The 21,498-nt window shown below is 60.9% G+C and overlaps 2 protein-coding genes across 14 annotated transcripts in view; one reads left to right on the top strand and one right to left on the bottom strand.

Annotated features, from left to right (window-relative positions):
* Positions 1-695: 695 nt before the first annotated feature.
* Positions 696-21,195, bottom strand: MAB21L4 (mab-21 like 4). 9 transcript variants are annotated; one of them, XM_046644037.1, is made up of 8 exons: positions 12,274-12,351; positions 11,995-12,140; positions 11,638-11,872; positions 10,337-11,015; positions 5,673-5,898; positions 3,843-3,996; positions 2,063-2,419; positions 696-1,215 (listed from the first exon to the last, which is right to left on the bottom strand). In XM_046644037.1, the coding sequence occupies exons 4-8, from the start codon at positions 10,815-10,817 to the stop codon at positions 1,123-1,125; spliced, it is 1,311 nt and encodes a 436-aa protein (XP_046499993.1). In that variant the 5' UTR covers positions 10,818-11,015; positions 11,638-11,872; positions 11,995-12,140; positions 12,274-12,351; the 3' UTR covers positions 696-1,122. The 9 variants fall into 9 exon arrangements, with proteins under 9 accessions (XP_046499993.1, XP_046499994.1, XP_046500000.1 ...); XM_046644038.1 differs by having other exon boundaries at positions 10,337-10,944; XM_046644044.1 differs by lacking the exons at positions 11,638-11,872; positions 11,995-12,140 and adding an exon at positions 21,068-21,194 and having other exon boundaries at positions 10,337-10,944.
* CROCC2 (ciliary rootlet coiled-coil, rootletin family member 2) overlaps positions 20,885-21,498 on the top strand; it is a 75,802-nt gene continuing 75,188 nt past the window's right edge. For all 5 annotated transcript variants that reach the window (XM_046644033.1, XM_046644035.1, XM_046644032.1 and 2 more), the window contains exon 1: positions 20,885-21,200. In XM_046644033.1, coding sequence (XP_046499989.1) covers positions 21,123-21,200 — 78 coding nt within the window. In that variant the 5' untranslated portion in view covers positions 20,885-21,122. The remainder of the gene's footprint in view (positions 21,201-21,498) is intronic.

The following is a 21,498-nucleotide window of genomic DNA, read 5'->3' as shown; positions in this document are numbered from 1 at the left end:
CTAATGGCATTTCATGTCTCCTATATTGGTGTCAACTCAGGTCCTGAGTCCCACAGCCATCAAAGAACCTTATCTCTCCTCCCTGTGTAGTTACTCTGGTACACGGCCATAGTCCCTCTGGAGGAGGTTGGGGGAAGTTTCTGCTACACGGACTTGCTATGCAATTGTAGGTCCCTTCCCAGGAGCCCGGGGTGTGGGCTGTGGCTCAGAAGCTGAGGAGTAAATGTCACTGAGAAGCCAAAGAGGGTGGAGAGTAGAAAATGCCTGCTGGGCTGGGACACACAGGGGTCATTGGGACCCTCTGCATGAGCGGCTCAGTGGGGAATGGCTGCAAGCTGGCTGCAGGGGACTGATGAGAGAATTCAAGGTGGGGAAATAGAGCACAGAGACTGGACCGAGGGGCTAGCGTCAGATGCTGGGAGAGGCTGCCTTACACAGGAGAGGGGGCACCTCCACCGTGACAGGAGGAAGCAGACAGGACAAGTACGGGCCTGGGGGTGGGGGCCGGGGGTGTCCCCTCTGTCTGCCTCAGTTTCCTCTGTGGACTAGAAGGTGGGGTTGCCTGGGAAGGGAGGATCATTCACGGAGAAAGGAGAAAGTGTGAAATTGTCTGTCTACACACAAGCCTCTTCCACTTCTCTGTTTCCAGGGGAAATTGTCTCCACATAGACACACACAAAGCGGTGGGCACCATCCCCATTGTGTATATCCAACACATTAATTTATTCAAGATCTGATCTATAGTATTTCATCACCACAGAGAAGCATACAACACAGGTGGGGACAAGCTCCTGAGCTCCAGGTTTCATGCCGACACTCGGTTTTCAGAGTCTTGATGACATCCCACGGGATGGGTCAACACACATCACGTGAAGTACAGGGCACCTTCATCCCAGGCCTTGCCTGGGGAGACAAGGCAGTTGCTCCAGGGTGCCGGCAGCTCAGCACTCAGATCCCGGGAAGCTGTCCCCTGGGTGGTCTGAGGTGGTCCCTGGGGATGAAGTCCCTCCACCAGCCACCGCCCGCCTCAAGGTGAAGTCCGTTCCCTTCTCCAAGTGTCCCAGGAGCCTCCCGTGGGGCAGTGCAGCCAGGCTGTGGGTGGCAGAGACTGGGCAGCCCAGCTCAGCTCTCGTCGCCACCCAGGGCCTTGGTCTTCCGGAAGATGCTCTGCATGGCTGAGATCCGGTCCTTGTCCTGGATGTTGAAGACCTGGAACTGTGGGCAGGGTTGGGGAAAGAAGGGTCACAGAGCCATCTGGGAGCCTGTCACAGGGCCTGGGACACAGTGAGGGACAACTTGCTCTCCCTGACCGCTGGGCCTTCCTGCTTCTGGTTCTCGGCCTGCACAGTCCTCCCCGCAGGTGGACCTGACCAGGATCCTCTCCTCCCCGGGCCCTTCCTCACACGCAGGTGTCCCTGGATGGACCTGACACAGAGCAGGCCCCACTATGTGCTTGTTGAGGGTGGAGCATGCGTCATGCCCTGGAAGGAGACCATGTGGGCTCTTTGGGGTGAGGGTGAGGGTGGCCCTTGGGGAAGGAGTGGGAGTGGGCTCTGTGGGGGAGGGGAGGGGAGGGCTTAGCAGAGCTGGCAGAACCTTGGAGCTCAGGGAGGGGCAGCTGACAGAGCAGCCAGGTGCCCCCGAACGCAAAGCCAGAAGACGCATAGTCGTGAAGGACATGGCTGTGGGACTCCTGAGTCCAGGGATGCAGCAGGAAACTGTCCCCATGAGGCCCAGGGACGGCCACACTCCCTCATGAGCAATGAGCCCCAGGGTAGGCAGGTGGAGCTCTGAGCATTCGTCAAGTATGGGTTTGGGGGTGATTCTCGTGGGAATGGGGGCAGGCTCAGACATAGTGCCCTGGTTCCCAGGGACCAGCGGGCAGGGGGGGACTCATCGCCTATCTGACCCGAGGTGTCACATCTTTCCTGACAGCTGCTCTGGAGGACTGACCTAACCGCAGCCTTCCTTGGGCTCCTGACCCTGGGGGAGTGGACCAGGGCTCTGTCCCCACCCTCGTGTGACCCTGGGCCTGCCCAAGGCTCCCTCAGCAGGCACCCACCTTGTCCAGCAGGACGTCGAAGTAGGCGGTGGCCCAGTAGGTGGGGTCACTGGCGGGCAGCTGCAGGAGCGCCTTGATCCCGTTGCCAATGCGCGGCGGGGGGCTGCGGCCCAGGTGGGTGACATGGATGCGCAGAAACGCCTCAGGCTGGCTGGCAAAGCGCTCCACACGCTGGTACAGGGCGTTGAGGTCCAGGCCGGAGTCCTGCAGCAGGTTCCGCTCGGGGTAGAGGAAGTGGGGCAGGTTCTTGGTGGCCAGGCAGCAGAGCAGCACCACCAGCAGACGGTATGTGGCCCCTTGCAGCTCTGCCCAGTCCTCGGGCGCCGGGAAGAGCACCGAGGCCCACAGCAGCACCATCTGCGGGTGGCGGGATGGCCGGGTCAGGCCCTTGCCTGGCGGGCGGGCTGTGGGCTGGCCTGGGCACCCCACTCTGCCCTCCTGCCACCCTCACCCCTGGGCACCCACAGCCCACCACCCTCATCAAAGCTGTCCCCACCCGCCCTGTGCCTCCACCCTGGACAGCCCCCACCCCACCGTCACCTCTCCCCCACCCTTCTTGTCTCCCCCGCTGTCCCCAGGTGAGTCCCAGCCCCTTCCCACCTGCTGCCCCCAACCTGGCACCTCCCTTGACTCCCTGGCAAAGCTCAGCAGCACCCTGGGGCCCCACCCAAGTCTCCCCTCCATCGTGCCCCACGGTGTCTCCAGGACAGCCACCCAAGACCCCTCTCGGGGGATTCTGAGGTTCCTATCCACCCTCCGGGCCTTTCCCTCATGCCTCCCACTGTTGACCTCCTGCACATTGCCTGCAGCCCAACCCAAAGAGCCCCACCCTGTGGCATCGTCCCAGCCGGTCGGTGTGCTCAGGACGCCTGGGCCCAGAATACGTCTGGAACCACAAGAGTGGACTTACCTGGCTGCCCCAGACCCCTCCATCCCTGCTCCTGAGCCCCCAGCCAAGGGCGCCTCTCCTTCCACACGGCTGCCTGCCTGCATCTCACACCCTCTCCCTCCGCCAGCCCCCATCACCCCTCGTTCACTATGGAGCTCGGGGACCACTGTGCATCAGAGCTCAAAGGACTGCTGGAAGCTGGCACCCCCTCAGGGGTGGGGCCAGAGGCCAAGAGAAACAGTGGGTGGCCTGTGGTCATGTGGGGACATGTGGCAGAGCCATATCCTGTGCCAGGATGGGCCACCTCTCTCTTGACCCCCCACACTGGTGCACAGAGCCATGCTCCTCATCACTGCTCACCCCGGCAGAGACCCCAGGACTCCACAGCCCCCACCCGCTTCCCCTTCACTGCCTTGGGGGTTGGGGTGGGTCAGAGCCCCTGGCCCCTCCCCACCGTCGTTCTTCTCAGTGCCTGACGGTTAGGGAGCCCTGGGGCACACCGTTCCAGCAGTGTCACAGCAGCCCAGTGAGCAGCAAAGAAAGGGTGCCGGGACTGGGCTGGGTCCATTCAGAGGGGGTCCCCTGGCTGGTAGCATTCACAGACACAGGGCAGGATGGCAGGGACTTTGGGACAGAGGGGCCTGACACCAGCTGGCGGGCTCTGTGCAGCACCCTGCAGCCAGACGTCACTCCTGAGCCACAGCATGGCTTCCCTGGAACCCCGGTGAGGCCTCCAACCCTTCCCACACGGAGCTCATTCCAGGCTGTCCATTGAGGGGAGCCAGCTGGAGGCCCAAACCTGGGTGCCCCTCCCTCGATCCCCTGGTTGCAGACACCAGCCCAGCAGAGGTGGAGTGGGAGCAGGGCACCCACTGAGCCCCCGATGCATACCTTCAGGTGGCCGAACGTCAGACCAGGGCCTTGGCCACCATCACGCCAGCTCTCGTGATTGACCCGGTCCAGGATGGAGAGACTGTCCAGGCGGTGGCCCTGGAGGGAGCCCAGTGCTCCGAGCAGCCTCGTGAGCAGGTAGTCAGTGGAGACCCTGGGGGCCCGGACAGACACATCACACTCGGTCAGTGTTGGGGCCTCAGCCAGGCATCTGTGGGCACCCTGCAACCACAGCTCATCCCCAGAAAGGAAAGCCCCTGAGCTTCTGTGGCCTCCCCAGGATCAGAAGCTCCTGAGCCCCACGGGACAGCCCAGGCCACAACAAGGGCTGTCTCATTGCTCCCACCCCAGCCCCCATGTGTTTTTCAGGGACTGCACTCGATGGCTGTCAAGTGTGACACATCTGGTCTTCAGGAAGCTGCCCAGGCCCCAGTACACAGAGGGACCCAGGGAGCCTCCAGGCCGGGCCAGCCTTCTTAGTGTGGACAGGAAGGTGTCACTCTGACCCTCCCAAGATAGAGCAGTGCCTCCTGGTCTCTGGGCAGGGGTATGGGCGGAGCCAGCCCAGCCTGGCAGGGTGTGACATCTCGACTCCAAGCCCCATTCGGGAAGCCCAGCCTCCATGGGGCAGCCACAGGACAGCCGAGGGCTCAGAACCTCTGTCTCCCCAGCAGTGCCCACAGCATGGGGCATAGCACAGCAGTGGCGCTCACTCTGCACTTGCCGAGCCACTGAAGGGGTGGAAGCTGTGGACGGCACCCTACTGGGCCCCACTCTCCGTGGAGGCTTATACGGACAGTCGTCCACCCCCACGCCCCGAGTCTGTGGTGGCCGGGGCACGGGAAAAGCCATTTTCCCATCTACTTGCAAAAAATGACTCTGCTCAGCCGAGCCCTCCTCCTTGCTTCGCGGGCAGTGGTCACGCACAAGCCAGGACGCAGCCCTGCTCTGTGTGGAGACGGGTCAGTGGGGAGCCCAGGGGGTCGGAGCTCCCAGGGGCCCTGCTGAGCCTTCCCTTGTGGCAGAAAATCACAGCAGGGCATGGCCAGCTGGACAGATGTCGTCCACTGCCAAGACCTAGCTCAACCAAATAAGAGCACCCCTGCTTACTTCAACTGAGGGCCACATTCCTAAGATGTCTCGAAGGGGGCTCAGCCTCTGCCCAGTGCCCCCACTTCCTCTCTCCCTCTCACAGACACTGACCCCTCTTCCCTGCGGGTGCCAGCGGCCCTCACTGAGCTTGCAGGTTCCTGGGGCAGAGACTGGGGTCCCCAAGGAGGAGCTGCTGGGGCACAGGGCTGGGCAGGGGCAGGGCATTCTCAAGTCAACACCATGGTTGGGGGGACGGATGGGGACACTCATGGCAGGAGGTCACATCATGTCATATTGGGGAGGGGTAGCCCAGGTGGAAGATGCCAGCAAAGCCCCAGTGCTAAGTCATTAGCATCTGACCACCCTCACTGTGTGGGGACCTCTCAGCTGCTCCAGGAACCTGCTGGCACCCTGGACAAGCCATCTGTCCTCTTTCTGCTTGCCCACCCGAAAGGAAGGCGCTGGGCTGGGTGACGAAGGGTCCCATCCGGGGCAGCCTGTCACGCTCCAGGTTTCTCTGAGTCTCTCCTCAGCCTGAAACCAGCCCGCTCCAGGGGCAGAGGGCGCAGCCCCACCCTCCTCACACCTCTGAGAGGGGCAAAGCCAGCAGCAGGGAGCGAGCATTCTGGTCAGATCCCAAACTCCCCCAGAGACCCAGTAACATCCGCGTGGTCCAAACACCCATGTCCAGAGTGAGGGTCTCCCCAGGGCCCCACAGACAAAGGAGGCACATCCTACCTCCAGTGCTGGGCGCTGGCCGGCACCAGGGGCACTTCTTGGCTGATGATTCTTTTCAAGCTGCCCTCGGGGAAGCAGGGTGTCAGCTGGGCCCCTTCCAGGGCGGGCACCCTGTGCTTCCTCCGCACCACGGGCACGATGTTGAAGCGGATCATTCTCCAGCCACTGGACACCAGCAGGGACAGACAGAGCCCCTCCTCCCTCAGGCTGGCTGCGTTCAGGGAACCTGCAACAACCCACCCACCGTGCTGGTCCCTCATGTGTGCTCGACCCTGCCTCCCAGGATGCTCCACCACCCTCCTCCTGCTGCCCTTTTGGCCTATGCCACCCTCCCCACTTCTCACCTCGGCCCTCTCTGCCACCCCCCAGGCTGCCACCTGCAGGCTGCTGCTCCTCCAACCCGACACTTGCGTCTACCCAGAACCTCAGCCAGGCATGGTCCATGCCAGCGCAACTGTGAGGGGCTGAATGATGACCCCCAAATTCCTATGTGGAAGCCCTAAGCTTCAGCACCTCATACTGTGACTGTGTTTGTACATGGGGTCTTTAAACAGGCCATTGGGGTAGGCTCTAATCCGACTAGTCTTTATAGAAGAGGAACACTTGGGGGACACGGAGAAAAGGCCACGTGAAGACAGGCCGAGAGGGCAGCATCTGCAAGCCAGGAACCCCCGAGAAACCAGATGAGAAAGCAACCCTGTGACACCTTGACCTTGGACTTCCACCGTCCAGAGCTATAAGGAAATAACCTCTGTCATTTAATCCACCCAGTCTTGGTGTTTGTTACGTGCCAGCCCGAGATGACTAAGGCAATGAGGATGCCATTCATCAGCGTGATCGTCACCTCAGCGACATCGAGGCCTCAGTGATGACAGCAGCATCTGCACTGAGGTTCTCCTTGGCCAGGTGCCCAGGTCAGAAATGTCCTCATTGCCGGTCTCCCTTGCCCTCACACCTGGTGGCTGGAGCTTGGTGGCTGCACCTCCACAGGCCTTCCTGAGCCCGCGAGTCCACCCGCTCTGCTCCATCCCTGGACCATGGTCCCCGTCCGTCCAGAGCCCCCTCCACCCCTACCCCATGGCTGCCAGCTCTCTTCGGAGGAGGGAGTGGCAGCAGCAGCCCAGGCTGGGCCAGAGGAGGCCAGGGCTCAAACAGGAGCAGTTCCACCCCAGGGTGGGGCCCCTCGGCACATGGTCCCCTGGTGCGCCCTACAGGGTGCTGGGTCTGAGGACCCCTCCCCATCTGCCTGACACCTAGGGGTCCCACACAGGGAGAGGCCGGGTCCTTCTTGCAGGCTCTCCCTCAAGCACTCCCCGACAGCCCAGGCAGCTCTGAGACCCCGCAGCTCTTTGCCGGAGCAAGGTGAGGCAGAGTCTCTAACGCTCCTCTCTGAGCAGCTTGTTTGCGAGGCTGCACCCAGATGCCCAGACATCCCCAGGGCCTCCTCAGCGTTCAGGAAAAGTCTTGGAGCAGGTGTGCTTGGTGCCCCCAGCAACCCCAGTTGTGACAGTTCACAGCTGCCCCTCTGCAGAACACAGCCTTTGGCAGCCGGCCACGTTGCCCGGTGGCACCCAGAGGTCGGCTCCCACCCTCCCAGTGGCCCGTAGCCAGTGAGGGGTGCACGGGGCTATCACAGCCCAGCCCCTGGGAGGGCAGCTTCTGCGGGCACTCGGGCTCCAGAGCCCAGGAAGGTCGGGCTAAAGCAGGCTTTCTTCTGATCAGACCTGCTCCCTCCTTCCCACTCCCTCCTGCTCCCTCAAAGCGTCCCTGAGGACCCTCCAAGTCAGCCCGTGCACGAGAGCCTCCATCTCAGACTCTGCCCCTCACACAGCTCTCCGGAGGGGCTGGGGACATGAGGAGCAGGGCTGGGCCCCAGGATCGGCCCCTGCGGGAGAGAACACGCAGTGTCCCTGAAGGCGTTGGCCGTCCCGTGTTGGGAGGAGCCCGCTTTGGCCAGCCCCCGGAGGCCCTGACCCAGAAGGCTGACAGTGGACCCAGCCCAGCCACCCTGGATTCCACTCACACCCAGCTACTTGCACAAGAGCCTGTCACCTCCTGTCACACTACAAATGACACATACTAGAAGAGATGCTTCCCGCTCCGGTCCCCACTCAGCCCAGCACCCACTCCCCCAACGCAGAGCCCCCAGACCACCTAGGAAGGACGTTCCATGGGGCAACAGGGCTGGGGGCTGGGGAGGTGGGGGGCGTTCTGGTCTGACCAGGGGCACTCTGGCCTTCTACCTCAGTTGTCCCTTTCACCTTAAAAACAAATTAATACCAGAAGGAGTGAGGGGGGTGAACTGAGCAGGGGTCTCTCGCGGAGGGCAGGGGGCACCTTCATCGCTGACCCTGACCAACCCCGGCCCAGACCTGGAGCAGTCTCCTCTCTCCTCCCCTGGCACTTCCCAGTGAGGGTGCCCAGGTCAGAGGTCAGGGGGGCCCACCAGCTGGGAGCCATGTCCCAGAGGGAGTCCCCAATACATGCCTTGGACAAAGGTCTCCACGGTGAGTGGGCGTGGGAACCGTGGCCCTACCTCCCACAGCCAGCACAGCCCACCCCAGCCTGTCCACAGCCCCGGGGGGTCCTGCAGGAAGGAGCCCAGCCCCCTGTTATGTGGACCCCACTCCCCCAATATCCTGCAGGGTGCTCCTCCCACCCCCTGGGACCCAGCCCAGAGCAAGTCCTGGTTCTACCACCTAGGCCACTCCATCCCCCTCATGGGCCTCAGTTTCCCCATCGGCTAAGGGGAGAGAAGGGTTCAGTGATCCCGACCCCTCTCAATTCAGCGTCTGAGGCACGTGTCATGCAAAGCCACCACTGATGCCTTCCTTTCCTTATCTACCATTGGTCATACATTTTGTCCATTAAAAGGTGGCTTGGAAGGTAACCTGCTACACCACCCCTGTCCTAGCCACTCCCCAACTCAGCCCCTATCTCGTCTCACCGGTTCCCAGGGTGGGGGCAGCCTGAACCCTGTCACCTGGGGCTGCCACTTCCCTTTTAAGGTAAGTGTCAGGAAATAATGCCTGGAATTTCTCTACATGCCAGCTCCGTGGGGCCCCTGGGTGTGACTCCCAGCCTCCTGCTTTCTCAGCCTGGAAGCAACCAGGGGTGGTGAGGAGGGGCCTGGCGGTCAGAGTGTGCCCAAAGGGCCAGCGTTGGGCAGAGCCTCGTGCTCACCCCGACAGGGGGTCGGTCTCTGGGGTAGGGTAGAGGGCCTGCAGGTGATAGGGCCAGGTGGGAACGGCCACATTAGGTCAGGCAAGAAGACAGAAAGAGTCCTGCCAAGCCGCCCGCGATAATTGGAAGGTTCAAAAGATGACCAGAGAAGATGTCGGCGAGTCTCAGGCTCTGGGGGCACCTAATGACAGGCTCGGGCCACCCTGTGAGACACTGTTTGTCATCAGCCCCGAGGGGTGGCCACCTGCCTGGGTCACCAGGCAGGTCTGAGGGGCCAGGGTTAGAAGCCGCCCCTCCTCATGTTGGAAGTCCGTCTGGAAGCCCAGGCACCTTCTGAATCCCCCACGTCAGTGTGCAGATGCCTGCCCGGCTTCCCTGGAACTCACAGGAAGTAGCCAGAGGAAAGGGTGGTCCTGCAGGCTCAGGTCACTGCAGTCCCCATGCCACCAGTTGGGCCCAAGGCTGGATGTGCAGCCAGACCTGGGCTCCACATGCAGGGCAGCCCAGGGCACGTCGCTCAAGGGGGCTGACCATTCCTACTCACTGACCCCACCATGGTAGATGTGAGGACCAGGCGAACACCAGGTGGCTCCAGGCAATGAACCTTTGGGAGCAAGTGGCAGCCACCACTGCCACCCACCCGTCCCCTCCCAAGGGGAGCAGGACATTCTACTTCTGTCCCAATCCCCTGCCAGGACAACTCGACCCCCAGGAGGATGGGCTCCGTCACTCAGGGCCCCCCTGTCGTGGGCCCTGCACAGGCTACACCCGTCCTTCCACGCCATCACGGCCCGCAGCCCCTGCTGGAGGGGAGCCCTGCCCACCCCAGGGCTCACCACCCCCAGATCACATCAACAAGGCACCCAGAGGAGAGACTGAGGCCAGATGCCTGGTTCACTTGGAAGCACCCAGCCCCAGAGCCTGCTAGCGGCCCCAAACACCAGTTAGCAGCTGGGCCACAAATTGGAACAGACCTGTGCACACATGGGCATACGTGCATATCCAGCCACACTGGTGCACACTCGTGCACATACACACACACACATATGCATGTATTCACAGGGCTGCACCATCACGCACTTACATGCACACACACGCCTGTACGCACACACAGACACACATAGTCCTCCCAGCCCAGTGCAACGTGACCGGACGCTGGAAGTGGGGACAGCTGTGAGGACCGTCATGTTGATCTGCGACTGTAACAGAACCACTTGCCCAGAACTGTGTCGGAATCTCATCAAGCAGGTCAACTGGAAAACCACATGCTGGTCACAGTTTCTGGCCATTTAAAAAGCGTGACCCGTCTTCTTAGAGGTGTTTGGAACTAGAAAGGACCTCAGAGTGATGTCTTCCAACTTGTGAGCCCCTGACACGCACACCGAGCAGTCACACTCCTGTGCTCACACCCCACCATCACACGCGTGTGCACTCACGCGCAGGCCCACAGACACGCATGCACAGAGTGGTTTGGCCGCTACCTGGCGTGATGAGGCTGTGGTGCTTGCAGTGCACAATGGCTGCCACCAGAAGGTCCTTGAGGACGTGCAGGACCTTGCCAGGCACGATGTGGCCACAGCATGTGGTGCTGTCCTCGGAAGCGCTGAAGACATCATCGGTCATCCACCGCTCCAGGCTGGGCACTTCCCTGGGGACGCCCAGGCGGCAGGATGCAGGGCCATCCCCCGTCTCAGGGACCCCCAGCTCCTCGATCAGGAGGGCCTCTGCGTCCACCCACAGGGGCACCTCCATGTCCAGCGGGTCCTCCGAGGAGCGCAGGGTGAACTGGAAGGCCTCCAGGTCATGGGAGTAGTCCACGAGGAAGCGGGGGTCCCGGGCATGCACGTGCTCCAGCACCATGAACAACACGTTCTCGGCACGCTGGTGGTCCTGCGCCCGGGGTGCCCCCCGAGAGCGGATGGCCTGCAGGTAGTGGTGCCACAGGGGCACCTGCACGGCCATGGCTGGGGCCCGGGCAGAGAGGACAGCCGGTGAAGAGCTCTCTGAGGCCAGCTGTGCAGACGGGCTGGGAGGAGGCACCTGCTCAGGTGCAGGTAAGGAGCAGGTCTGCCAGTGGGTCACCGGCTCCCTGCAGAGCAGAATTCCAGAGTGACAGGTGGGTGTGGTGCAGCGGGTTAAGTAGCTGAACTTGGCCTAGGCCTTTGAAGTGAGGGTGAGTCAGTCACCAACAATTAAGACTGTCACAGGGGCAGGGAGGCAGGGCCTGGTGACCACCTGGGGTAGCCTCACAGGGCTCCTCCCACCCATCACACTGACTCCGCATCTTAGGCCCAAGGCACAGGCAGGCTCAGGACGGCCCTGGGGAACATCACACTCAGGACTTCTGCAGGCCTGCTCCCACTGTGCTGTTCCTAGAGGCGGAGGGTCTGTTCCTATGGTTCCCCCTCCCACCGTCATCCCAGTAGCAGCAGACGCTGGGTCTCTGTGACATTGGGGCCTCCCCATCGGACTGGAGGGCACATGTGGCATCCCCATTGCCCAGATGAGAAACATGAGGCGGGGCATGCCCCTCTGTTCTGTCTCTGAGGCAGCCTGGAAAGGCATGAACCTCAGGCCAGGACTGGGGGCTGCGTTTCCATAGCAACCTGAACATCCCCTCTGACACCTGTGCTCTGGAAACTAGGTGCCTCCCACAGCCCAAGTGTGAATTCTGCCTCTTCCCCTGCAGGGCTGTGCTTCCAGCCCCCAGCCCAGAGCCCAGGGCCCTCGGGCTGCCCACCCACCCTGCCTGGCCCCCTACCTCAGAGGGGCTGGCACCCACCTGGGCCTGGCGCTGGAGAAAGCCTGGTGCTAGGGGACGTCTCCGTGGCTCCCTCGCTAGGATGGGAAGCCACACCCTGCCGGCTGCCTCCCGCGCCTGCGCTGGGCGCCCTGCCAGGCCCAGCCCACCTCCCTGCTCAGGGCTGTGCAAGTCCCAACCAGCAGGAGGGAGCTGCTCCCACTGACCCCGCCCCTCTGGGCTGGCCTTGTGCATCAGGTGCTCCCCACTGGTGGATCTACAAACAGCGAAGCGTAGAGAAGACCCCCAGCCAGGTATGTCAGACACTGCCCTTGCAGCCCTCTAAGGGGGCCCCCGCCCCCACCCATGCGTGGGCCTCAGACACCCAGGGAGCTGCACCTGAGTCAGAGCTGCGGGCAGAACCGTGATCCAAGGCCCCTCACTTCCATGTGCTTGGAAGCCCCTCTGCAGAGCTACAGCCCCAGTCTCTGCTTCCATGCCTCCCAGGACGGGGAGCTCATCACCTCACAGGGCAGCCCTTCCCACTGTCAAGCAAAGAGACAGATTTCCCTCCTCAAACCTAGCCCAGTCCTGTCCTCTGGGGTTGCCCAGAGCACATCTTCCCCTTGCCCAGGGCAGCTGCTCAGGTGCAAGGACACACACACACCCTTGGCCCACCTCACACTCCACCTGCATCCCGCTCTGTCCTCCACATCCACTGCTGTTTGCCATCCTCCATCTCTGTGGGATTCTGACCTGCAGGGAGGGGCATTGGTGCAGAGGAGTGGGGCGTCCCACAGTCCTGACCCTTACCCTCAGTCATGGGGCCCAGGTGGCTCCTGACACCACTGTCTGCAATTCACTGATTCTCATGTTCCTCTCCCCACTTTCCAGGAACCTCACAACTCTCCTGAATTCGCCCAGGAGACCCAGTGCCCCGTCGGAAGAGCCCAGGGGCTCTGAGCCCAGAAGAAGGCTCAGCTCCATGCCCGACAAGCTGCCCCATCCATCATCTGCTCCTCCACTGGGGAGCAAGCTGCTCCTGCTCCGCTCTCAGGGGTGGCCCCGCGTTGTGCACCCAACCCTCCTGCCGTCTGGGGAACCATCTCCTTCTACCCTGGAGCCCCTCCCCCGGCCAGTGACATCAAAGTGCCCAAGGCTGGTCCTCTCTCCTCTCCTCCTCTGCTGATCATCTCACCCCTGCTGCCTCCATCATGGCTCTTTGCTGACACCCTGGCTCCTCTGTGCCCCAGGCCCAGCCACCCCACGGCAACTTTATGTCACCCTTGGATGTCTCACAGTCACCTTGCACCCAAAAAGCTCAACGTGGGACTCCAATCTCCCCCCAGAGCAGAGCAGTGCTCACGCCCCCAGGCTCCCATCTCAGGGGTGACCCCAGTTCTGCCCAGTTAGTCCTGGATCCGCTCCTCCCCTTTCTGCACACCCACGCCCACCCCCTGGCCTGCCCTCCTTAGCCCCACATTTCTCCTCTGGGTGTCGCTGCCCCTATCTGAGCCACTCCTCATGGCCTCCTGCTCCCCCTGGCCTCCTAGAGCGCGCCAACCCAGGGAGATGGAATCCAACAGTGTGACACTCTGGCTTCATCCCTCTCCCAGCTTCCGTTGCCCACAAGACAGGGGAACCCTCACCTCCTCCCCTGGCTGAGTAGCAGACCCTGCCTGGCTGACGGCTGACCCACTCCTGTGGCCTCAGCTCAGCCCCACACTGTCCCTCGCTCGGCTCTGGCATGCCGGCCCCCCGCCACTTCCTGAGCTGGCCCCGCCACCTTGGGGCTCCACACATGTTCCCCCATTCTCCCCAGCTGCCTGCTGGACTCCCGTGCATTCCCAGAGCCTCAAGGGGCCCACTGGTGAGCTCAGGCCCCTGTCCTTTCCCCTCGAGTCCTCTGTGATGGGTGGTAAATGCCCATCACCCCTGGACGGCAAGCTCCACGTGGCTGGAACAGGGTCAGCCTCTTCGGTGTGTCCTGGAGGCGGCACAAACCCTGGTGCACAGCAGGCAGTTGAACCCCGTGGAGTCGTGAACGAGTGATGGCCCCAAGAAGCTGGACGAGAGCTCTGCTTAGACAAGCAAGGGCAGAGCGGGAGAGCCAGGAAGAGAGAAGAGAAGGACTACGTTGCTGGCAGAGGGACTCATGTGCCCCGCCAGCCGGCCAGGCAGCGTTTGACTATGGAGAAACCACATGCTTCAGAGGCCTGCAGGCCACCACGCCCAGGACCACCCCCTGCAGAGCCAGTGTGGTGGGCGAGGGGAGGAGGGCCAGACACGGTCAGTGTCCCGTGTGGATCTGACGAGCTCCATCAGGGTCTTGGCAGCGGCGGAAGCACATGCCAACCTGGGGAGCCAACGTGTGTTTGTGTTGCTTCCACCTCCCAGCATAACTCAGGGCAAGTGTGCGGATCCTGTATTTCAGGACTTCCCAGATGCGCAGGGAGAGAGCAGGCGGGGAGAGGGCGCGCTGCCTGAGCAGAATCCATGAAAGGAATGGAGGAAGTACAATGGTGGACCCCACACCGTCTCGGTGTGACATGAGTCGTCTGGCGGTGACGACACCAGGCGACTGTTGCTCAAGGTGGGTGTGTGAGTTCCCTGCAGCTGCTGGGACAGATCACCACAAACTGGGGTCTTAAAACAGCAGAAGTCTGTTCTCTCTCAGTTCTGGCCGCCAGGAGCCCCAGATCAAGGGTGGGCAGGGCTGCGCTCTCCCCAGCGGCTCCCCAGAGGATCCTTCCCGCCTCATCCAGCCCCTGGTGGCTGCGGTGTTCCTGGCTACATGACTCTGCCTCCACCTGCATCCTCACGTGGCCCTCTCCTCGTGTCTGTGTCATCACCCTCTGCCTCTATCTTACAAGGACATTTGAGGTGGCCTTTAGGACAATCCCGGATAATCTTCTCATCACACAATCTTCAGTTCTTTCTCACCTGTGCCTCACTCTTTTGCCTTATAAGGCAATAGTCACAGGTTCTGGGGACTAGGAAGTGGCCACTATTCAGCCAACCACAGCAAGTCCACACCCAGCCACATAGCGTGACAGGATCTCTGCCAGGATGCTGCCCACATGGGCCCTGTGCTCACCAGCCCCTTCTGAGAGCACGCCACCACCGTGCAGACTTCCCAGCCCCGCCTGTCTAGGCTACATTTGTCAAGCGCCCAGTAGGCACAGCTCTGCACTGGCCTCTAGGACGTAAAGGCAGACACCGGCCTGGCCACCTGTGTGATTCCCCGAGAAGGTGAGCTGAGGTCCACACCAGCCACCAGTGCCTGTGTGGACCCCTCCCTCTGTACCAGGTGGCAGGACTTTCATGGCTCAACTCAGCCAACGTGCCCAGGGCACCTGCCAGGAGCTGCTCACACTTGAGAGTGGACATAGTACTGTCAGACCTCAAGAAAGGACAAGCTCAGGGGTTGCTCCCTGTGAGACCCTGGATGAGTCACCGCCCCATCTGGCCTCAAAGGCCTCGGCTGAGAAATAAGGAAGCTGCATGCGATGGGCTCCCAAGATGCCTCCATGCTCTGACAGTGACGAGCAGCATCTCAGTCACCTGCCATCCAGAGACCAGCGATCCTTTCTGCACCAGACGCCTCTCCTCCCCAGGTTCCCATGCGGTGCGATGTGGGAGCTGCTGAAATGGGCGGTTCAGGCAGGCCCAGCGCCAGAGGATCCCTCCTACACAGCTTCTGTGGGTTTTAGGATGGAACGGGGAGCTTCACCAAGCGGGACAAGCCCAAGTCCTGGCTCCTAGACCATGTCCTGGGTCCCTGCAGCCTTGTCAACGTGGCCATTAAACACATTCCCCATTCCCCGAAACCACCATTCTATTCTCTGTGTCTATGTATTTGACTACTCTAGGGCCCTCATATAAGTAGAATCACACAGTATTGGCCTTTTGTGATTGAGTTATTTTCCGTACCATAATGTCCTCAAGGCTCGTTCACCTTGGAGCACGAATTGGGACTTCACTCCCTCTTGCGGTTGAATAGTATTCCATTGTACGGATACTCCACTCTCTGTTTATCCATCATCCATCAATGGACACTTGGGTCACTTCCACCTTCTGGCTGTTGTGAATAATGCTGCTGGGAACATGGTTGTACAAATATCTCTTCAAGATCCTGGATGAAAAGATTCTTTTGTGCGTCTACCCAAAGTCGGATTGCCGGATCACATGGTGATTCTATGTTTAATTTTTGAGGAACCTCCATATCATTTTCTGTAGTGGCTGCACCATTGTATACTCCCACAGCAGCGCACAAGGGTTCCAATTTCTCCACATCGTTGTCAACACTTGTTATTTTTCTGGGTTTTTTTTTTTTTTTTTGATGGCAGCCATCCTAATGAGTGTGAGGCGGTATCCCATTGTGGTTTTGATTTGCTTTTCCCTAATGATCAGTGATGTTGAGCATCTTTTCATGGGCCTATTGGCCAGTTATATATCTTCTTTGGAGAAGTGTCTATTCAAGTCTTCTGCCCATTTTTATTTCAAGTTGTTTGGGTTTTTTGGTTGCTGAGTTGTAAGGGTTCTTTGTAGATTCTGGACATTCATTCCAATATCAGATATACGATTTGCAAATATTTTCTCCCATTCTAAGAGTTGCCTTTCATCTCTTGATGGCATTCTTTGATGCACAAAAGTTGTTAATTTATCCTATGTATCCATTTTTCACTTTTGTTGCCTCTGCTTTCGGTGTCATATCCAAGAAATCGTTGCCAAATCCAATGCCCTTTTCCCCTGTTCTCTTCTAAGAGTTTGTCAGTTTCAGCTCCTATGATTATCTATCGATTATCTATCGAGTGGGTGCTCAGCAGGGTGTCAATGGCCCAACACCCCCAAGCCTTCCGGTCGCCCGGGAGAGGCACCTCCCTGCGCTCCTTCCTTCATTACGAGGCGGCGTCTGGGGTTTAGTCTTAGCTGCTCCCTGAGAGCGGGTGCCCTGAGGGGGCAGAGTCTGGAGCCTCCCCAGCATCCCCTCGCCAGGATCATCCACTGGGCCTGTCCACGGCGCCTTCTCCAGCAACCCTTTGAATGGATGGACACAGGGTGGTTCCTCCTCGGGGAGCCTCACATGCCTTACCCTGGGGGTGTCAGGTCTGGACACCCACAACCAGGCTCAGGGCCCCTCGCAGTCCTCTGGGCAGTGGATGCTGAGAGAGGCCCCAAGAGCTGGACGGAGAGGGGAGGAGCTAAGACAGACTCCCATAGCACACATGCCCAGGGGCCCACTTGGGGTGACCCCGAGAGGCTGACCTGATAGTGTCCCCAAATGTGAGCCTTCCAGCGGCTCCTCTGGTCTGACCACCCCACTACAGGGCCTCCACTCCTGTCCCATGGCCAGGCTTCAGCCCGGGACAGATGACCAGAGGGGCGTCGACACACAGATGGTGGCCAGTGGCCTGGGACGCTGCCCAGTGGGCAGAGGACAGTCAGCCTTGGCAGCAGTCAGCAGTTCTGGGCAGTGCCTGAGCTGGTGCCCCAGCTGGTGTCCAGAACCGGGCTGTATTCTGGTAAAACCACAGGATGCACAGCCTACTTCCTGTCCAGCACCTGCAGGGGACACGCCCCAAAGAGGCCGTGAACCCAGGTCAGTTGAGCCACAGCTGCCGGCAGGAACCACTCCTCTCGTGAGCAGTCACCAGCCCTCCCGATCCGCCTGCCAGGAGAGACGTCTGCCAGGGTGCAGTCGGCTCCACGGAGGAGGCTCATGTCCCCAGGGGCACGGAGTCACCAAATGAGCACAGACAGTGACGAGGAAGCCAGACGCATCCCAGAGACCATTATGGCGAGCCCGACAGCCTGGAGGCCATGAGGGGCTGGAACAGAGGGCTCTGTGTTCCTTCCAGGCTCCTGCCCTCTTCCCAAGGATTGCCCTGTGTGTGACCCAACTTCAGAGGACACATTGGGTGCATGAGTCCCACCCACAGCAGGCCCAGCAGCACCCACCCCAGTTCCCACCTGTCCGGGTGAGGACGAGAGAGGGCAGGAGTGACGAGGCCTTCGCTCCAGCAAGTCTATGCTTTCATTCAAGTTGCGAGGTCCCTTCCCCTCTTGGGGAGGGTCTGGGTCAGGATGGCAAATTCTGGTGCCCCTGGGGCCAGTGAGGGACAGAAAGAGGCAATGCCAGCTAGTTTCTGACTCATCTTATCCACTCCCTACCCCAGCCCTGTGTCCCCCTGTCCACACATGAGCCAAGGATGGCCAGGCCTGTGGATTGTCCCAGGGAAGCTGAAATTCCAGAGTTTGTAGGTGACCTGTCTCTGTAAACATGGTGGGGGCCAAGTGAAACCCAGCAAGGTTCCAGATTCAAGGAGAGAATAGTCAGAAAACATGGGGACGGCCCATCTGTAAGGGGGCCTTCCTCTGAGCACAGACAAAGACGGAGGTGGCCACATGCTGGGCAGGTGGTGATGGGCGAGGCCAGAGCATGGTCCTCGCTGCCGAGGATGCTGAGCACTTTCCCCCAGTTCTGAGAAGGAGGCTCAGCGTCCAGGGCACTGGCAGGCAGAGAGCCGAGTCCAGTCCTATTAAGATGCGGGTCAGAACCAGCCATCGTCCTCCCTGTACCCCGACCGGCCCACCAGCCCATCCCACAGAGGTGCCCCAGCATGGTGGGGACCTCTCTCTCACCTTCCACTCATTCCAGAATGTTCCCTGGGGGCCGTGCCCAGGCCCAGGGCTGAGCCTTGCTCTGAGGGCTCTCCTTCTAGTCCATCGATGGCCCAGGACCAGAAGCCATGAGCATGGATGCCAAGCAGGGAGGCCTCGGGTGGTATGCACAGGGCCTGCGTGAGCCTCCAGGGGGCCGGCCCACGGGGGCCAGGGAAGGCGTCCTGGAGAAGAGGGTGTGGGCAGGGGTGAAGGCCGGCGTGCGCTGGGCTTCTCTGCATGGCCACGAGGGTTTCAGGGGGCAAAAGAGGCCGAGGTGGAAGTTGGGGCGGGGTGAAGGGAAAGGGCACAGGCAGGAAGGCCCCACCCACCACAGGCCCAACTTCCCTGCTCTGCCCAGGGCTCTCCTGTTTTTAGCACTGAAGGTCCTCTGTCCCAGGAAACCCCTCCTCCGCCACCCAGGAAGGGGACGCCCAGGGGGCAGTGAGGTCCTCTGAGGACAGCGGGTGCAGAAACATGGAGCCACCACAAGAGGGAGAGGCTGGTCTGTGGATGGCCAAGGCCACTCCAGTGGCAAGCCCAGGCCCCACTGGCCCACAGAAAGGCTGCCCTTGCCTTCCATCTTGCCCCCTGACTGACTCTACAGCCAGAAGGAACTTTCTAAGTCAGATGTGAAACCCTGCGTGGTGCACTGGCCCTTCGGAGGCCCAACACTGTGGAGGACCACATGTGCGGACCACCACCTTGCTGGGCCAAGTGAACTTGCCTTTGACCTGGGCATATGGCTCCAGATCAGGGGGGTCCCTACTCACCCGCCCCCCATCCTCCCGCCCCCGCCCCCCACATCCAGGCCACCAGGCCGCACTTGAACACAAAGCTTGTGTGTCAGGCTGATGAGAGGCTGGTTTCCAGCAAGTGAAGTCTTATTTCAATTCATCCAGGTGACCTTCACAGATGGTCACCTTGACCTCTGCAGCCTCCTCACCCAACCTACTGCTTGAACACCCCGCATTGAGCCCCCCAGACAGGAACTCTCCCTGGATGGCAGGGCCACACCCTCTAAGGCCCCAAGCTCACTGGCTGGAGTCAGATGAGGCCCCGCCTCAAGGTAGCAGGAAATACTGCCCCCTGCCTCGCACGTCATACCTCTCCAAAGCTCCTCGGGGCTCAGTCTTCAAGGCGCACATGGGCTCCAGGACTCCGGGGGGTGTTATGGGCAGCCTTGGGTGCCCAGGAGGTGCCCAGGCCATGGTGTGGGTCCCCTGGGCTCTGAATCTGGACCTCTGCTTTGTGCCTTCAGAAGCTGGAAGTCATTGCTAGTCCCGAGGGGCAAGGGTTAGTGGGACAACCAGGCTCCCATCCCCCCAGGAGCAGTCTAATGAACCTATGCCAGCCCCGGATGCCCAGCGGGGCTGTGTCTGGCCCGAGAGCCTACCTGTCCCTGCATGGGGGACCCACATGGCTGGCCTCTGCGTGGAGGGGAGCAGGGTCCCTGGGGACGTCAGGAGGAGAAGAGAGCGCAGGGGTTTCCCGGGGAGAGCTTCCTCTGAGTGCGGGCGCCCCTCTTCTTGAATTTGGGTTCTGAGAAAGCGGCCTGGGCCCCATCAGGCTTCCTACTGGCAGCACTGGGGATGGAGGTACTCACCCACTAAGGGTCCACCTGCACTGCCTGGTCCCTCCTGGCCCGGCAGGCCACCTCCCATTCTCCTGGGCTGAGACCGACTCAGAGGAGCCCCGGTCTCTGGGAGACTCAGAGAGGCACCCATTCCAAGGGCCCCTGAATCCACGTCCTCTTGTTACAAGGGCAGTCACCGCTAGGTCCTGGGTCTAGCGGCAGGACCCACTCCAGTGGCTGCCCCTTCCAAGAAGGACTCCTGTGGGCATCAGCCTGGTCGGGAGAGGTCCGGCTTGGAATGAGGAGCCCCTGAGTGGAGTGGAAAGAGGGCTCCACATGGCTGAGTGCCCAGTGCCAGGCTCAGTCCAGAGCCCCCAGGAGGCCCAGGCTGTGTCTGCAGGGACAGCCCCCACTGCCTCCCCTCGTTTCACCCATCCATCAGGACCGGGCCCCCCCACCCCAACGGTGAGCTGGGAGTGTCCCAAATGGTCCTTTATGTCGCTCCAGGAAGGTTCAGTGAGTGAGAGGAAATGGATTTCACACAGCAAGTGTGGAAAGCATTGTCCACGGAGTAGGTTACCGTGAAAGGGCTCCAGAGGGAAATCAGATTCTAGAGCCACGTCCAAGTGCAAGGTCAGGAAGATGGGGGGCCTCCTTTGGTCCTTGGGCAGGTGGCTTCCCCTCTCCTGGCCTCAGTCTACCCATCTGCTTCATGCCATTGCATTATTGATATCTAAGTTCTTTTCCAAATGTTAGAAAAAAACCTCGTAGTTTGTGATTACGGATTAGGAGGAACTGGCATTCTGCACACCACCTCCACCTGGTGTGTGGCCAACAAGCACACAACTTCTCCCGGGGTGACTGCCAATGGCAGGCCAGGTCTCTTCCCCGCAGGTGTGGGGGGCGTGAGGGAAAGGCCAACCCCTCCAGGGGTGTGATCACTCAGGTGGACGGCTTTGCCCAGGGCGTCTCCCCTTCTCCCAGGAAACGGCTTCCAGCCAACCGCGTTCCTTTGTCCCCATGGAAACAAAGGCCTGCACTCCTGTTTCCAAGGAAACCCAGCCCTCAGCGTCGCAGTTGCCACAGCAACGCCTAGGGGCTCGGTTGGCCATGAGGTCTCGCCAAGCCAGAGGGGCCAGCTGGGTGCCCAAGACAGGGAGCCAGGTACCACACAGGTGTGGGGCCTGTGCACTGAAGGACCTGGCCTGGCCAGGGTCCCAGGAGGAAACGCACCTGGCAGCCAAGCCCTGGCTTTCTCTGTAGTCCTGTGCTCGTGCTCCGGCCCGAGATGAGTTCTGCCTCCCGCGAACCTGGCGCTGGGGACGCCGCAGAGCAGTCCCGGCTGGGGCTGGACGCTGTGATCCAGGTCAGTGGAATGGCCGTCCTCCAGCACCCTCCTGAGAGAGGCCTCATGGGCACCTTGGGAGGGAAGGGACTCTGCCGAGAGAGGCCACGCCTCCCGGGCTGCGAGGGGCACTTTCTTCGTTCTCACGTGGTCAGCATGAGCATGCACACACAGAGACATGCACACACACACAAATGCAGACTGACTCGGGACCAGAACCTGGGGAGAGACTGAACAGGGGCCCCGGAGACCTGAGCCCCAGCCCAGGCTCCCCGACTCCATGTGGAGCTCAGGTGGGCAGGCCCCTTTGCCCTGCATG

The sequence above is a fragment of the Equus quagga genome, chromosome 17 (assembly GCF_021613505.1).
Source record: "Equus quagga isolate Etosha38 chromosome 17, UCLA_HA_Equagga_1.0, whole genome shotgun sequence".
NCBI classification, from domain to species: Eukaryota; Metazoa; Chordata; class Mammalia; order Perissodactyla; family Equidae; genus Equus; species Equus quagga.
The sequence above is the reverse complement of the archived record's forward strand: the minus strand, read 5'-3'. Positions and strand labels throughout refer to the sequence as shown.

Bases quoted from the DNA above. Each gene is read 5' to 3' on its own strand.
- MAB21L4 (XM_046644043.1), bottom strand. From the start codon at position 10,817: ATGGCCGTGCAGGTGCCCCTGTGGCACCACTACCTGCAGGCCATCCGC. The intron at 5,899-10,336 runs GTAGCGGCCAAA...GGGTTGTTGCAG, and splicing joins CCACAGCCTCATCACGCCAG to GTTCCCTGAACGCAGCCAGC. The intron at 2,420-3,842 runs GTATGCATCGGG...CGCCACCCGCAG, and splicing joins TGACGTTCGGCCACCTGAAG to ATGGTGCTGCTGTGGGCCTC.